The sequence below is a fragment of the Phascolarctos cinereus genome, unplaced genomic scaffold (assembly GCF_003287225.1).
Source record: "Phascolarctos cinereus isolate Bilbo 61053 unplaced genomic scaffold, phaCin_HiC Scaffold_726;HRSCAF=1367, whole genome shotgun sequence".
Taxonomy (NCBI): Eukaryota; Metazoa; Chordata; class Mammalia; order Diprotodontia; family Phascolarctidae; genus Phascolarctos; species Phascolarctos cinereus.
In genome coordinates, this window is record NW_027556098.1 from 11,628,350 (window position 1) to 11,647,382 (window position 19,033).

Consider the following 19,033-nt stretch of genomic DNA (forward strand, 5'->3'; position numbering starts at 1 on the left):
AAAGATTAAAAAATGGGCACAGTAACCTAGTGTTTGATAAATCTAGAGATACAAGCTTTAGGGGCAAGCACTCACTATTTAATTAAAACTGCTGGGAAAACTGGAAAGCAGTCTGGTAGAAACTAGGAAGAGCCAAATAGCTCACACTATATGCCAAGATAATCTCCAAATTGATTCATGAATTTGACATAAATGATGAGATCATAAGCAAATTTGTGGAGCATGGAAGAAATTACCTGTCAGATCTATGTATAGAAGAGCTGATGACCAAATAAGAGACACAGGAGTTCATATGAGCTAAAACAGATAATTTCGAATATATAAAATTTAAAAGATATGCACAAATAAAACCAATGAAGTTAAAATAAGAAGAAAAGCAGGAAACTGGAAAAAAAACTTTGCAGCAAGTTTCTTTGATAAAGGTTTCATTTCTAAAATACATATGAAACTGAGTCAAATTTTCAAGAATAAAAACCATTCTTTAATTGACAAATACTCAAAGGATGTGAATAGGGCAGTTTTCAGAAGAAGAAATTCAAGCTTTCAATAGTCACACAAAAACTGTTTTAAATCACTAACAATTACAGAACTGAAACAACTCTGAATTACCACTTCACACTCAATAGATTGGCTAAGATGAGAAAAAAGGAAAACAACAAATGCTGAGTTGGGGCACACATGTGGGAAAACAGGTACACTAATGCTCTGTTAGTGGAGCTGTGAACTGGTCCAATTATTCTGGAAAGCAGAACAATTCCCTAAAAGCTATTGAACTACGCATACCCATTTGCATACTAACAATATGCCCCAAAGAAATAAAAGTAAAAGAACCTATGTGTACAAAAATATTTATAGTAGCTTTTCGTAATGGCAAGGAAACTGAGGAGATGCCCATCAATTGGGGAATGGCTAGACAAGGTATGGTGTATGAATATGATTGAATATTGTATTGTAAGAAATAATGAAGGGTATGGTTTCAGAAATACCTGGGAAGACTTCTATGAACTGCTATAAAGTGAGCAGAACAGAAAATAATTTATATGGTAACAATAATATTTTAAAAATAATAAACTTTGAAAGACTTAATAATTAATAATTTTCATCAACAATAACTTTCATCAATGATCAACCATAATTCAAAAGAACTCATGATGAAACATGAATTCCATCTCCATATAGTAAGCTGATGGTCTCAGGGTGTAGATTGTGGTGTTGCTTCTTTCTTAGAGATGGCTAATTAATGCGATAATTTGGTTTGCATGGTTACACATAACTGTAATGATTTTGTCTTTCCTGTCTTCTCCATGTGTGAGAGAAGGGGGGAGAGAGGAAGAGAATTCAGAACTGAAAATTAAATAAATTTTTTTTAAAAAAAAATTAATAATTAAATTTCAATACATTTCAAATTTGAAATAAATTTCAAACATGCTAAATATGTGCCAAGCACTGTTCTACGTGCTAGGGAAAATACCAAGTTTGGATAAGGTATAGTTCTTGCCCTCATGGACCTTACTATCTAGGAAAGGGAGTGTCACAGTGGATAAAGTATCAGGCCTGGAGTTGGGAAAACGTGAGTTCAAATGTGGCCTCAGATACTTACTAGCGTGTAACTCTGAGCAAGTCACTTAACCTATGTTTTGCTCAGTTTCTTCATCTGTAAATTGAGGATAAAAATAACACCTATCACCCAGAGTTGTTATGGGTACTAAATGATATCATAATTGTAAAGAGCTTAGCACAGTGCCTGGCACAAAGTAAGCACTAAATAAATGTTATTATTAATGTTATTGTTATTGTTATTAGACACAAACTGGAATGCCTACAATACATGCTAAATATAAAAGAAAAATTTTGAGTTCCACAAAGGAATACCTATAATACGAATAATTATTCTTTACTCCAAATTCACAGTACAATATGATCACATACAGTTGCGAAGCTGTAAAATTTGTTTATGTCTGTGTGTAGGTGTGTTTATAGACACCATGGAAATTCAGTCACAAGAAAAAGACTAAAGTCAATTCCCAATGTCTGGTTGAACTGTGTATTTAAGCAAGGGCCTCTTGACAGCAGATGAACTGCAGGGCCAGTATGTTTCCTGGGCCCCAGCAGAATGAAATGAGACTTAGAAAACTGGATGAACTAAATGTTTTGTTTCAGTATGAATTGGTTGTGTTTCTATAGAAACTGCTCATTACAGGACAATTCTACGATGAATGCTCTTAGGTAAAAAGAAGTCATCTGTGCCCTGTGAAGGGGCTACAAATTACGTTTCCCATTAAAATTAAAAAAATTTAAACCTCAAAAATATGGAACTTTTCTGGCATTAAGGCCTGCTTTTGTGAGCCAAAGGATAGCCTTGTTTAGAGAGATAGCAGCTTTCCTTCCGTACACTTTAGGCACATGCAATCCATTCTTATAAGTGCCAAATGCTAATTGATGAAGACACTGATTACATAGCTTTGTGACATTCGTTGTAAGGCAAAAAATAAGTGGAAATCCTTCAGTCCTGTGCCCTCCAATCAGAAAGCCACCAGAAATTAGCTGTTTCTACTTTTATAAGACATAGCTGAATTCTGAAACTTCTTATCCCTTGATTCAATTAATCCTAATGTTCTCTCAGTTTTTGATCCATTGGAACACAGTCCCTACACCCAGAGGATAGCTCAAAGGTCACCACAGTTGTCACAAAGCCCCCATCCAGAGCCTTCTTATAAAACAAACAATTTTGACACTTTTGGTAAATGAGGGGATAGGGCTCACTGTCCCCTGAGGTCCTTTCCAGATCTTGATCAATGGCCCTTATCATCCAATGATCTAGGAAAGCTGTTCCAAAGCCCACAGAAGATGAAAAGAAGCCAACCTGAAGGGAAGCAGGTAGGTGTTAGAGGCAGGACAATGATCATAGAAGAAGTGAGAGAAGATGGTTTGAAATGCTGGGAGGAAATAGGAAAATTTTAAAGCCCAAAGCACAATGTATTTATTGCCACATACAGAACAATGCTGGATAATTAAGATGAAAACTTTGAATCATTATAACCATCCAGACATGACCATTACCACACAAATTTATTTTGACTATATTTTTGTTACAAAGGAGGCCTTTTATTTAGGGGAGGAAGAGACTTGGAAGTTAGTGATAGTGATGCAAAAAGAAAAAAAGAAAGGAATATTAATGAAACATTTAAAAATCCAGAGAAAGTGCCAGAAGGAAGTCCTAAAGGAAGCAGAAATAAGCAGGGCAAAATTAATACCATTACATTAAATATGCATATGTCTGTGCACATACATACCAAGCTGTACACAATAGATTTAGAAAAGGAGAAATGTTTAAACTATGTTTCCAATGCTTCTAAGAAGAAAGCAAGTCAGGAATTTAAAGTATTTTAGAAATAAATTTCATCAAAAATAGTAAAGATAAATTTTTAGGCTTGGGAAGGGCATACTTTCTTACCTAGAAGTGACTTTGCAGAACATTTCATTTGCCAGTGATAGTGCTGGATATAATCGGTGCTATGGTACTATCTGGAGCAGTTAGTGGAAAGACCAGTGAGCAGAATGTGAAAAACACCAGGATTTGTTTGTATTTCCCCACTACCGAAGCAGCGGAATTTTAACTTCTATGCTAGATTCAGTTGTTGCCAAAGTAATCTACCACTACTTGGATCCTCAGTCTACACTGCTATATCACATGCCTTATTTGGAGGCATTCCTAAAAATCACTCAGAAATTGTAGTTATAATAAAAACCTGGACTCACTGCTGTAAGAATCTTTGTTCATGAGCCTTGATGTCATTAACAGTCCTTAGCCTGTAACATATGTGTATTTTCCTTCAAAAAAAAATTTTTTTAAATGCAAGACCTTATTGTCACAGATGAAAGATGTAGACATATGACCTGGTAGGAAGGGCATTTTAAAAAATCCATGTCCCAGACAGGTCATATGAACTTCATATCTGTATTTTTACTTCAATTAACTAAGTAATTTAGTACTTAGACAATGAGCTTTGAACTATGAGAGTCCCTAGTTAAGGAAAACATGGGATTATAACAAGGTGACTGTCCTCAAGAAACTTCTAATATCTCTAAGAAAACGAGCCACATATACATAATATAATGAGACATCAATACATGGCAGGCATAATTAAGTGACAGTATAAGATGGGCAGGGAGGAGTGGTGATCTAAAGGATGTTGACTTTGTAAGAATGGAAGCTGCAATGGAGATCTGAGCTTAGAGAAAAGCTGACAGCATAGGCTAGGAGGGAGCTATCTAAATGAAAAATTGTGACAAGGAGTATTACCTCTTGAAGAATCCACTGGCTAAAGGGGGAATTAATACACATAAGAGAGAAAACTTTTCAAATACTTTAGAAGACATTGACAAAAATCAATATGCAAATTATTCTTATATCAAAGATGATTTTCCCCAATTTAGCAGCATTTATTAAATTTCCACTAGGTTACAGACACTGGGAAAACAAAAACAGTTGCTGCTCTTAAAAAGTTTACTTTCTGGGGTAGCTACCAAACACTTGATACTTACTAGTTGTGTGACCCTGGGCAAGTCACTTAACCTAAATTGCCAAAAAAAAAAAAAGTTTCCATTCTACTGAGAGAAAACAACAGAGATAAGTAAATTTATAAAATTTATAAAAAATGAGTCGAAGTAATTTCAAGTGAAGGCCCTGAGAAATAGAAAGCAGCAGAGGTCTGTGATTGAAGGTGGCATTTAACTTGCTCTGAAGAAGGAAGAAGTTCTAAGCAACTAAGGGAAGGAGGGAGAGCATTCTAGGAATGAGGGACAGGCTAGCAAAAGCACGGAGACAAGGGATGAAATATATTTAGAGAACCTCAAGGAGGCCAATTTGGCTTCAGCATAGTATGTGAGGATGACTAATTTTAGAGCAGTATTATTATCACCTCATCTACAGTCAGGGCAGCTAGGTGGCACTGTGGATAAAAAGTACTGGATCTGGAGTAAGGAACATTCATCTTCCTGAGTTCAAATCTGACCTCAAATATTTATTAGCCATGTGACCCTGGGCAAGTCACTTAACCCTGTTTGCCTCAGTTTGCTCATCTATAAAATGAGCTGGAGAAGGAAATGGCAAACCACTACTATATCTTTGCCAAGAAAACTCCAAATGGGATCACAAAGAGTTAGATATGACTAAAAATGACGGAATATCCATAATCACTGTGCCTTCTTCTGACAAAGATTTGAGAATCATATACATGGAGACAGCAACTGAAGTCATGGGAATGAATGAGACTGCCAAAGGAAAGAGTATAGAAAAAGAGGCAATGAGTACCAAGAACAGACCAGAAAGTCTCACTACAAAAAAGGGACTAAAGAATTGTCCTGTGACTTACTCTGATGTGTAGGAACCCTTCCCCATTGGGGAAAGAGTCCAGGGACAAGAGGCAATAGTTTCTATAATGCACTATTTGAGGACCCTCCCCTTACTAAGAAAATGGCTTGTAATGACTTATTACACAAGTCTGGAGGACTGAAAGGTAACAGGGGGAACAGTCCGGAAGCTTATGGCATAGTGGATAGAGAGCTGACTTGGAGGCAGGAAAATCTGAGTTTGAATCCTACCTTTATCCCTTACTGCCTGTGTGATCCTAAGCAAACTCTTTGTGCCTTAGCTTTCTCATCTGTAAAAGGAAAGGATTAAATTCAATGGCCTCTAAATTCCTTTTCAGTTTCCTATTTATGATACTATGGTCTTATAATTCTTATCTAAGGATTAAACTCAGTGGCCTCTAAATTCCCTTCCAGTTCTCTATTTATGATACTATGGTCCTATAACTCTTATTTTCCTAGAGGAAGGAGATACTGATTACAAGTTAATATAGATCTGGAAATTAATCGATCAGTTTGTTATTGTTGTTCAGTTGTATCTGACTCTTTGTGACCCCATTTTGGGTTTTCTTGGCAAAGATACTGGAGTGGTTTGCCATTTCCTTTTCCAGATCATTTTACAGATGAGGAAACTGAGGCAAACAGGGTTAAGTGACTTGCCTAGAGTCACACAGCTAGTAAGTGTCTAAGGCTGGATTTGAACTCAGGAAGATGAGTCTTCCTGACTTCAGGTCTGGCACTTTGTCCACCAAGCCACCTAGCTGCCCAGCCATCAAATTACCTTCCCATTAAACTCCCTGTACAGACTCTGCTACAAAGGAAAATTTCTTAAAAAGCAATCCGAGTTTCTAAATGGGAGTTATAAGTAATGAATTGCACAGAGAAAGGGTTCTAAAAGACTAAAACAACAAGACAAAAAGTTGGGGGTATACTTAGTATACTTAGAATATTCAAACACTTCAAAAGAAATTATTTCACTGGTATGGGTGTTTGTTCCCTTCACTGACGTGTATTACAATCCCTGCCTGCTTTAGTAGACCATCTTCATGAATTGCTGTAGCTAAGAGCCATCATTTGGTAGCCAATCTTCTGATTCTACAATTCTATAACCTTAACTAGGGAGGCCCTTGGGAAACAAAGGCACAGTCTACCACATGCCCTTATGAAAACTATATTGCCATAGTAAGATTTGGCAGAGTTTCAAGCTCCATTGAAAATCCATTCTTTGAAAATCAAGAGTCATCTCCATGCCACAATTCTGCACCATCACAGAATTTTCCTGGATGTGTACTTAGAACAGACTTTTGAAAAGATGCCTCCTCAATGTTCTCCCTCTTCTACTCCAACTCTTAAGATTTCCTGGCTTCCTTCAAAACTCAACTCAAGGGCCTTCTCCTTCAATGAGCCTTTTCTGGTCTATGAACTACTAGTGCCTTCTATAAGGCTCCTTCAATCTATTCTCTATATATCTCACATGTAGCTAGTTATTTATGTTATACTCCCCATTAGAATGTGAGCTCCTTGAGGGCAGGGACCATATTTTAACTTTAACTTTTAACCCAGTACTTGGTATAGAGCAGGGGTGGGGAACTTGCAGCCTGGCCCTCTAAGTCCTCAAGTACAGCCCTTTGACTGAATCCAAACTTCAGAGAACAAATCCCCTTAATACAAGGATTTGAACTTGGACAAGTCAAAAGGTCACACCCAAGGACCTAGAGGGCCACACTGGCACAAGGCCACAGGTTCCCCACCCCTGAAAGTACTTTATAAATGCTTCTCCATTGACTGCCATAGAGTTGCTCTAAATAAACTCTTTTCTCATATACTCTATCTTGCCCCTAAATATATTTTTAATCAGTATAACAAGGTTATTTCTGTATTCATTTTTAGATTGCAAGAAAATATCATGCTATATTTGATTAGTAAAGGTCATGGTGAAATATGTAACAATAAACTTGACTGTAGCAATGCTCTATTTTCCAAGTTTTAATACAGCACAGCGAATTCCTTGCACCCACACTGAGCCATTTCAGTAGAAACATACAAGAATGAACACAAGAATATTTAGTCAAGACAAAGGCTCTACAGAAATGGCAGCAAGCTAGGGAGAAGGAATGCATGATAAATGAAGTATGTGACCACAGAGATAACTAGTCTAGGCAAATAAGCTTTTTAGAGTTCATGTGGAAATTTAAAGCCCAACATTCTAATGTATGATGGTAAGAAACTAGAACCAAAGCTATAAAAATATCTGCCAAACAGAAGGCCAGTAACCAAAATTTTTTACTTTTCAGTCATATGATTTGTTTTTATGGCAACTTTTACATTAAAAAACGAACAAAAACATGAGACTCAATATGTAGAGTATATATAGATACAACTGGATCATGTGACAGTGGTTGCAGTCATCTCCCAGAATCACAATATCCCTTTTTTGACATTAGAAAGTCTGTTTCATTAGGGGAAGTGGCAAAGAAAATATTTTAATACTAGATAACCACTACCTATTCTTTTTGCAAAGAATTTTCTTTCTAATATATCAGAACACTTTAGTTTGAGAACATTTTCCCAAGGTGCACATGGGACAATGTGACAAAAAAAAATATTGATAAAATAGAAACCATGCAATGGGAGGAGAAATGCATGATTATTCACCTATACTTATTTTGACTCATGTTCTATGGATAAAGCCAGATGGAAAAGAGTAGTAATATAAGATAATATCCAAACGTCCTCCTCTTTGCATCTGCTGTTTTGCCTGGTTTCAACTCCTTGGAATGAGATTCCCCTCCCTGGATAAACTCATCACTTCTAAACATAAACACCAAGCAGTTAATTCAAGCCTTATTGATAACAAGTCCCACGACCTCCTTTCCCCTTTTGATTGGAGGGCTGGAGGAAGGAGTACTGAGCCCCTCTCAATGCCTTCCTTCATAGAAGGCAGAACTTTGGCTCAGTCCCCTCCACTTTGCATCTGCTGTTCTACCTGGTTTCAGCTCCACTGAGAGAGATGACCTGAAGGCCTTCCCTTCTCCCCCAGCGCTCCAGCCTCCTTTTGTGTATTCTCTCCTCCTTTAGAGTTTAAGTTCCTTGAGGGCAGGGACAATCTTTCTTTTTATTCATTGTATCTTCAGTGCTTTAGCACAGTGCCTGGCACATAGTAGGCACTTAATGAATGTTTATTGGATTGGCTTGGAAATATAATCTCATTTCTTGTTTTCTAAAGACAGGGTTATCCATAGAAAAGAAGATAAACAAATCATTCTCTCAAATTCTTACAAACTAAAGCAGAACAGATGGTAAAATAATTTGTGAAAACCATACATTATTTTTTTGTTTTCTAATACCAAAGGAACTACAGCAGTTGGACCTTTTTAAAGAAAATTAAAATATAGAAATATTTTCTCTAACTTCCATTACATGAATTGAAGATAGGCCTATATTGAGACAAAAACTTAAAAATCACTTGTTAAACTATTAAGGATTTTGATTGGTCCACGTTTTATGCCACATTTACCACTGCTTCCTTCCAATGATTTAGACAATTATGAGTTGGAACCATGATAAAAATACACTTAAAAAATGGATCATTCAGATCCATTTATCCAGCCAAATTGTCACATATCTACAAGTTGCCTACTATCTTGAACTAGACCTCTTATAGACATCTTAAACTCAACACGTTATTTGAGCTACGTATTTTAATATTCTTTTTCAAAATTAGTTTGCTACTCATAACATGAAATACCCTAACAAAGTTTGGGAAAGGAGAGAGAAAGGAAGGCAAAGGATAATTTAGGTATTTGTTTCCATCATGTGAACAATCATTTCATCATTATCATCGATAGGAGGCAATAATATTTTAATAGCATTTTTAAATTGGTATCAAAATATCCAAAATTTAAATTAGATAAACAGAATATGATTCTTTTAAAAATGAACCTCTTACCTCTTTTTGGCCTCTTCATACTGCCAATTAAGTCGAACTCTGTCTACAAGTCTTGTTTTATCATCAAAGCCAAACTTTAAGTACAGGAAAAGAGGTAAAAGATTGAAGGGGGAGAAGAAGACAATACATTAGTGATTAATCTTGCTAATATAAAATCCATCTAAATTTTGACACCCAAATAATCAATAACATTTTTTTAAAAGCTCTCAAATGATCTTAGTAAAGAAATGTTTTCAATCAAAGGTTGTGGTTATTTTAGTTAGGTAAAGGTCCTAAATCTTCTTTTAGGAAACTGTTACTAAAATGTTTAAAAAAAAATCAGAGTTTTTTTGGCCAAGGTTTAAATGGCATACCAAAGATGTAAGTGCAAAAAATAAAAGCCAGAGATAACTCTATTATACTTTCATATCATTTAGTGATTATATGTAAGTGCAACAAATTAATAAGATAAGACATTCTGTAATAAATACTTGAGGCTCAGGATTATGAACAATGGGTATTATGGGAAAACAGCATATTCTCTATGAGCACAGACTGGGGAGATGATGGGGTTATAAGAGTAAAGATCCGAATTCACAAAACTCTGTAAATAGAACAAGTTTTAAAAAATTATAATGTTCCAATATGGACTAACAGAGTTGTACACTTAGGGAGGAAAATCAAACCATATGAACAGAATATGAGGAATGACTTAGGTGAAAGCATATACAATTTACCGGGAAAGGGACTGGACTCATGATTTCATTGACATAGGGAACTTCCAGATCACTATACCCCTTCCACCACAGCAGGTTGGCAACCTTTTCTGCAACTTAGAGTCTTAGAAAGCTGCTTAGTCCTGAAAGGTTGTCACTCACACACACACACACACACACACACACACACACACACACACACATTGTGCTGTGACTAGAGTCAGGAAAACCTGAGACATATACCTCTCCTTGAGCCAGACATATACCTCATCTGAGACTGTAGGTTGTGGAGAAGATCACAAATATATGTATTTGTGAACATAACGATGGATGAACCACATGGCTTTGTCCTGGCCCTCTTCTCTTCTCTTTCTCTATACTATTTTGCCCAGTAACATCATCAGCTCCCGTGAATTCAATTATCATTCAGATCCATTCATCCAGTCAGATCAAGTCAGGTATCTCCAACTGCCCCAGTAGACATCTTGAAGTACATGTCTCATAGACATCTTAAACTCAACATATCCACTCGTTATCTATCCTCTCAGACCCTATACTCTTCCTGGCTTCGCTATTACTTTTAAGGACACAACCATCCTCCCAGTCACTCAGGCTTGGAACCTAGGTAACATCCTTGACTCTTCACTCTCTCTCAATCACGCCCAAATTCAATTTGCCACCAAATCCTGTTGATTTTACATTTGTAACATCTCTCTGACATGGCTCTCTCACCCTGGATGCTGTTGCCACCCTGCTGCAAACCCCAAATCAAGTCAGGCCTGAATGACTGCCTCTCTGCTTCATGTCTCTTACTAGTCCATTCATTCTCCACTCGGCTCGAAAAACGATCTTCCTAAAGTACAGATGTAAGCATGTCACCATCTACCTCCTCCCTGCTACCTCCCCTGACTCAATTCAATAAACTCCAATGACTTCCGACTACCTCCAAGTTCAAAATTAAAATCTCCTATTGGTCTTTTAAAACCTTTATAACTTGAGTCTTGCTACTTTTTCAGTCTTCTTACACCTTACTCCCTTTACTTACAGCTTACTCCCAGTGACACTGGCCTCCTTGCTGTTCCTGGCACAAGATGCTCCACCTCCTGAGTCTGCAGATTTTCCCTGGCTGTGCTCTATACCTGGAATTCTCTCTCTCCTCATCTCTGTCTCCTAGTTTCCCTGGCTCCTCCATCTCAGCCAAAATCTCCCTTTCTGCCAAAAGCCTTTCCTAGTAACCCTTGATATTAATGTCTTCCCTCTGAGATTATGTATGTATGTGTATTTTATACACACACACACACACACACACACACTCACACATATATATTTCTTGTTTGTACATAGTTATTTGTATGTTGTTGCCTTATTACATTATAAGGTTCTTGAAGATAGGAACTGTTTCTGCCATTCCTAGTCTGCTCAATATTTAGTATAGTGCAGGGAACATAGTAGGAGCTTAACAAACTCTTGCTGACTTGGCACATGTATACGTATATTTACATATTTAATAACTATGCATATTTAATGCTTAAAATAATCAATAACATAGTTAAACTTTTGAAATTATTTGTTATTATAACCATAGACATATAAGACAGAATTTCCTAGACCAACAAAATCATAGCCCTAGTCCAAGAAATCACCATCACCACCACCACCACCACCACCACCACCATCATCATCATCATCATCATCATCAGTAGTAGTATTCTTCATTATCATCACCAGTCAGTTAATAAACATTTATTAAAGGTCCACTACGTGCCAGGCACTATGCTAAGAGCTGAAGATACAAAAAGAGACAAAACATAATCCCTCCCCTCAAGGAGCTCACAGTCTAATGGGGGAATAGTAGTAGTAGTCGTAGTAGTGGTGGTGGTGTAGGTAGTGCTAGTAATTGTAGTAGTAGTAGTAGTAGTTGTTGTTGTTGTTGTTATTGTTGTTGTGATATTAGCAGAAATATAAATTCAATACTGAGACATACAGACAGGTGAATAACAGTAGTCATGCTATGAATATAGTTAGACCCTATATCCAATTACTGCAGTGAGCAGATATGTCAATCTGATGAGAATTTATAGATTATATATTACAGTTGCTATTTAAAAGCTTAACCTTTGGAACAGGGGCTTTGAAATCAGTGACATCCAATGGGTCTTCATGATTTTGTTTTGTTTTCCCTCTTGATTATATAAGCATACCAATCCAAGAAGAGAAAATTCTAGTACTGGGTCATATACATGTGTGTGTGTGTGTGTGTGTGTGTGTGTGTGTGTGTGTATGTATGTATATTCCCAACCCAATCAGAACACATGTTTAAATATATATATTCCCAACCCAATCAGAACAAAACATGGTTAAATACTCCTGGAGAATTAGACCTCTGAGTCCCTTTTTGCTAAAGTATAGTGGAAAGAAAACTGGCCTTCAGTGAGAAGACTTGGATTTTCAAGTCCAATTACTATTAAACCCTAGACAAATGATTTAAACACTGTGATCATAAATTTCCTCTTCTACAAGATAAGGAAAATAATAATGGCAATATCTTACTCAGAGGGTCGTTTCAAGGATTAAATGAGGGTGTGGGTGAAAGTACTTTGTAAACCATAAAACATCAGACAGGTCATCAATTATTACTATCTAATCCCTAAGATTAATGACAAGGCCATTAAAAGTTGTCTTTAAAAAAAAATCACATTCAACTACATATTTGTCCAACAGCCTCAGTTAACATCTCCTGTATTATTCTCAGAAGATATGAACATTTGCCTTCTTCCTTTTTTTTAATAATATATTTATATTCCACATTATTACTAAGTCATCACTTAAATCTCTCTCCCAGGTTCTGCAATCTTCATGCCTCTTTCATAGTGACTTTTTGTTTTCTTTCTCTCTTTTGAACCAAAATTATATTCTACTCTTCCTCTGATTCCCCAGAGTAGGGAAATATCAGTGTGAAAACTCCCTCCACTGAGGCAGAGGGTATCTCTTCTATAACTTAAGGTCTTAGTTTCCTGAGGGATGCAGGAACTTAAGGTGAAGAGAGCCACACAGCTAGCAAGTCTCAAAGGTAGTATTGCAACTCATGACTCTCTAGACACAATTTCCTTTCAAGTTACTCTTTTTAAAATCATGGAGTCTAAAAATGAGGCATAGTTCCTATAGGTTAAATTATAAGTTCCAGTATTCCCCTGCCATTCCTTAGCAAGATCCCCCTACTGATTCTGTTCTGTTTATGCTGTGAAAAACTAGCCAACAGTCAGAGAATTGTAAGAACGATCTAAACCTGGCAGGGCTTCCAGTGGTTATTTGGTCCAACCTCTTCATTTTATAGATGAGGAAACTAAGGGCCAAACAGGTCAAGTGACTTGTTTAAAGTTTAAAGTTCAGTTGTTTCAGTTGTATCTGATTCTTCATGACCCCGTTTGGGGTTTTCTTGACAAAGATATTGGAGTGGTTTGCCATTTCTTCTCCAGTTCATTTTACAGATGAGGAAATTGAGTCAAACAGGGTTAAATGACTTGCCCAGGTATCACACAGCTAGGAAGTATTTGAGGTCAGACTGGAACTCAATGAAGGTGAGTCTTCCTGACTGCAGACCTGAGATCTAGCCACTGCCCCACCTAGCTGTTTGTCTAAGGTCTAACAGGTAGCAGTCTTTAGAGGTAGAATTTGAATCCACACACTCTGATTCCAAAGGCAAGACTCACTCCCCTGATCTATGCTGCCTCTCTACATCTGGTAAGTATGAAAAGTGAACTCTTAAGAATACAAAGGCATTTTAAAGTACCTGAACTACAACCAGAAGTAACCAACAGGCATAAGTGTCAGCACCTTTGGGGTATAACTCTTGAAATTCTATTTTCAGGTTTTTTTAGGTGGCCTATGAAACAAATTTCAGATTTTTATAGATAAGAAAACTAAAGCTGAGAGGTGAACTCACTTGCCAAAGGTCACACACCAAAAGTACTTTGCTATTCACAACAGTACGGAGTTTGACAAAAGTTGGTTAGGGGTGTTAGAGGGGTAGTAATTACTTGCCTCACGAAAAGATTTTATTTTATTTCATCATTATCAGATCTCTCCAGCTCCTCAAGGGAATCTGAATTTTAATTTTATGAGCTCAATAAATCAATAAACATTTTAAAGTGCCTACTATGTGCCAGGCACTGAGCTAAGTCCCGAGGATACAAAAAGAGGCAAAAAAAGACAGAACCTGCCCTTGAGGAGCTTACAATCTAATGGGTTCTTCCAAGAAAACAGACTTTGTTACTTTTATTTCTCCAAAGATGGAAAGATTATATCTTTCAATAGCTTCAGTAATGAATCCGATCCTCAATTTATGGCACACTTTTACCTTTGCAGAAGGTTGCTGAAATTTTCCTGGAGTTCATAAGCAAAAATAATTTCAATTCAATTAGATTTTGAATACATAAAAGGCAATATTGTGTAGTGAATAGGAAGCTGACCTCAGTGTCAAGAAGACCTGGGTTCAAGTACTGTCTACAACACATACAGGTTGTGTGACCTTGGGCAATTTAGTTAACTTGGGGCAACTCGCAGAGACTTAAATTGCAAAGCACATGATGAACTAACTGTATTCATGAAGGGAGTTTCCTCACCCAGGAGTTCCCAATTCCACTGAAATCACAGGTATGGTTTAAAAAAAGAAGAAATAAGAACCCTACACACCACCTTTTTAATGTATAGATATTTAGGGGAAGATGAGTGTCACTAAAATCCCATCAGAAATGACAGCAGTCACTATTACTACAAAGTCTGTAATTGACCCCATCAACAACCAAACCCGGCAACTCTTAGGCATCTAAATCATAAGCACAGAAATCATAATCAGTCTACACTGAAGTTTAATAGAGAAACAAGGGGAAATGGTATTTTTTCTTTAGCCTTTATAGTGTGTGTGTGAGCACACACATATGCATGTACATGTACACACACACACACACACACACACACAGCCCAAATATTTTTTAAATTAAAATGGGAAATGAAACAGAATAAATCACAGCAACATAAAAGCAGCCTTTTTTCTCCCCCTATCCTCAAGCTCTTTTCATCTCTGTCAGCCAGCATACCTCTCCAATGATGTCAGTTTGAGAACCAGCGTCACAGTATTGTTGAGGTAAACAAGAACCGCCTACTGAACCATAATTATGGGACAAATCTTGCAGAGAGTCTGAAATACAACAGCTATTCCTGAAGCCATCCGTAAGCTTAGCCAGACTCTGAAATGGAAGACAAAAAACAAAAACATGAAAGCAGATGTCAATTTCAATCTTGGTGGTTTTGTTCTTTTAGTGGAAGCTCAACCATCATGCTGTAATTTTTATCATTAAGATATAGTGTATTTCTTGCTTATCTTCCCACTTCTTCCCCTCCCTTGCCCAGAGTACAGGATGAGATTTAACCCAAATAGAGGTACTTTTTCAGGTAAACAAAGTTATTTTTTGAGAATTCACAGAGCTCAAGGGAAACAAATACGCCCAGTGAAATTTGGAATCAGGAACACCTGAATCCAAATCCAGTCTCAGACACTTACTCACTACATAACCCTGGGAAAGTCACCTCACCTCTGTCTGTCCCTGTTTCCAAATCTACAAAATGGGGAAAATAACAGCGCTGGCCTGCCAGGGTGGTTGTGAGGATCAAATGATGTGATAATTGTAGAGTGTCTGGAACATGGTAAGTGCCTTGTAAATGCTATTATCCCCATCCCCATCATCATTACTATAGTCAAGCTGGAAGGTCATCTACTTCAGATCTACTTAACCTAGATCCACGGATTAATCTCAGGGGGAGTCTATGAACTTTGATCTGAAAAAAATGTGCTATCCTCATTTCAGTATATCTGGTTTACTTTGTAATCCTATGTAGTTTATTTTATTCATTTAAAAACATTTTTCAGTAATCCATAGGCTTCCCCTATCAAAGGAGTCCATGACACACATAAGTTAAGAGCCCTGATCTAGTCCAACTTTCTCATTTTAGAGATGAAGAAATTGAGACCCAAAGAGTTTTTTTGGTGTTTGTTTTTTGGTGAGGCAATCAAGGTCAAGTGACTTGCCTAGGGTCATACAGCTAGTAAGTATCAAGTGTCTGAGGCTGGATGTGAACCTCACGTCCTTCTGACTCCAGGGCTGGTGCTCTATCCACTGTATCACCTAGCTGTGCCCCCCCCTTTAATAATTGGTTTCTTTCATAATCCTATAAATTTATTTTATTTTTATTCATTCATTCATTCATTCATTGGAGTCAAGTGGGGTTAAGGGACTTGCCCAGGGTCACATAGCTAGCTAGTGTCTGAGGCTGGATTTGAACCCAGGTCCTCCTGACTCCAGGACTGGCATTCTATCTACTGTGTCAGCTAGCTGCCCTCCCCCCTTTTTGAGACTCTCTGGGTCTCAATTTCTTCATCTCTAAAATAAGAAAGCTGAGACCCAGAGAACTGCTAAAGCTGACACAGCAAGTTGACCATTTTACAGATTATGGATTTAGAGAGTTGGAGTCAAAGGGACCTCAGAGGCTCTAACTCTATTCTCCTCATTTTACAGATGAGAAGCCTCTGGAGGCTTACCCAAGGAGGGTAAATGAATCCTTGCTAATAAGGATAGGTCCATTTTTTCACATTTGTACCCCAGCACCTAACATAATGCTTGTCACATGGTAGGAACTTTTAATAAATACTTGTTGGTTGTTCAATTGCTTAATGTTGTGTAGGTAGCAATCTCAGGTCTTCTGAATCAGAGGCAGTGTTCTTTTCCACTACAGATCTGGACCCATCTTAGAGTGCTGGTACAAAAAGTGTTGGTGGCAGGCATTTCAACGCTACAACCAATTCTATCACTTTGTTTTCAAATATCTATTTTGCTCATGCAAAGAAATAAGCACCTAGACCGTCCATATGGCAAGCCCAAACTCTGAGCCTTTAGAGTCTTTCTAAATAATGATGATGAAGATGATGATGGTCGTGGTGATTTATATAGCTCCTAAAATGTGCCAGGTACCACATTAAACACTTCACAAATATATTCTCATTTGAATCTCACAATAACTTTGGAGGAAACAGACAAACAGAAGTGATCTGCCCAGAATTATGTTGCTACCAAGTATATGAGGCCAAATTTGAACTCAGGTTTTCCTGACTCCAGGCCCAACACTCTATCCATTGTGCCACCTATTATAAGCAAACTATACAAAATTTAAAAAAGACCCTTAAAGTCAAATAAAATGGTTTAGAGCCAGCAGTATACTTAACACGCCTCCTGTCAACTCAGGCTAAGTTCACTTAATTTCTTGACCTGATTTTTCAGTTACAATCCTGTGTGGCAAAAAAATATTTTCATATGACTTTGCATATGCCAGAAATAAAAAGTAAATATGTATTCTGGCATTCAAGAGAAACCACTAGTATCCTCTATTCACAATTAAATTTAAAAAAAAAAGTTTGACTTTTTTCCATTTTCTAAGACTCAGTTGTTGAGATAGAAATCTTCAGCCCATTACATTAATGTAATCTATCAAACACAGAAGCTACTCTGCACAAGCCCCATCAATTGGTTTTAAGGCAGAGTGTGACCCTCTCCAGATGCCAGCAGTTCCAAGATGCCTCAGTTTATTACTCATAAAGGAGTAATGGAATTTCCACAACTAGAGTGGCCAGGAGAAACTGTTTGGTTCATGTACTCCTCTCCAGATCCACAACATGGAGGAAGGGGGTCGCCTAGATCTACAAGAAGTTCTCCTCTTGATTCCAGGGGACTTCAAGGAAAGGAAAAATGGCAGACAGGCATAGTTTTCTCCACTAAAAATTAGAGAGAAATGTTTGTCTTTCTTATACAGCATGGCAAACATGGAGGGAAAAAACTGGACCTGGGAGGCAAGAGACATGGGGTTTTTGTCCCATATCTCTTATTTACCAGACTTAGGACCCTTGACAAGTCACTGAACCTGCACCTCAATCTCCTTATCTACATAATATGAATAATAATTATTTCCCTGTCTATCTCGGAGTAGTTGGGAAGATCAAATGATGCAATGTATAGGATAGCAATTGAATTGTGTTTTCATAAATAAAATTTCCAATTCACCAGTTTCTTTAGTAGGTTGTTGACATAGTAGATAAGAATAACAGAATTGGGAACTGGAAAGATCTGAGTTAAAAATTTTGCCTCGGACAACCTGTGTAACCTTGGGCAAGTCACACAACCTATCTCAGCCTCGGTTTTCTCATCTGTAAAATAGGCATCATCATCATCATCATCATCATCATCACAGAGTTGTGAGGTTCAAATGAGATAAGATATATACAGTGCTTTACAAACCTTAAAATGCAATAAAAATGCTAGATGTATTATAAAGAACTCTCAGTTGAAGAAATTCCAGGCAGCACCTTCTCTGTAAAATCTTAGAGAGTTGGAGCAGTGAGAAGTTAAATGACTTTCTCAGGGTTACAAAGCAATTGTTACCAAAAGCAGAATTTGAACTCAGGTATTCCTCACCTCTGTATGACTTGCTGCAATCTCCCCTCAATCTCCTCACTCTACAGTTCCAGTCTATCCTTTCCTATCCTACAGAAACAAAAACTCCATCCCTGGACCCCTAGCTCTGATATGGGGAGCTTTCTGCCTTATCTCGCTGGGGCTCAGGCAACTTACTACACTCTCCTCTCCATGCCCTCAAGCAGTTACCCTTCCCTCCATCACCTCCACACTTTTCAGGATCCCTTTTTGCGTCATTTTCCCCTCCATTACCACATAAGCTCCTTGAAGGCAGGGACTGTCTTGCTAGCTTATATATTACTAACATGTAGCAAAGTGCTTTGTACAAGGCAGGTGCTTAACAAATGTAATTTGAACTGAATTTTGATGGCTCAATAAACATGTGGACTAGAGTCATTCAAAGATTCTTCTTTAATTGGTTTATAAAGGATAATTGTCTTCTGAAGACAACAATGCTAAGTGTCTCTCAAAGGTAGATAGAAGAAAAATATATGATGATG

General features: G+C 37.4%; 1 protein-coding gene across 1 annotated transcript in view; it reads right to left on the bottom strand.

Moving 5' to 3' along the window:
* Positions 1–19,033, bottom strand: part of WWC3 (WWC family member 3) — a 201,561-nt gene that overhangs the window by 53,975 nt on the left and 128,553 nt on the right. Inside the window, exons 7-8 of the mRNA XM_021006225.2 lie at positions 15,111–15,260; positions 9,320–9,393 (exon numbers count right to left, since the gene is read on the bottom strand). Of these exons, the coding sequence (XP_020861884.1) occupies positions 9,320–9,393; positions 15,111–15,260 (224 nt within the window). The remainder of the gene's footprint in view (positions 1–9,319; positions 9,394–15,110; positions 15,261–19,033) is intronic.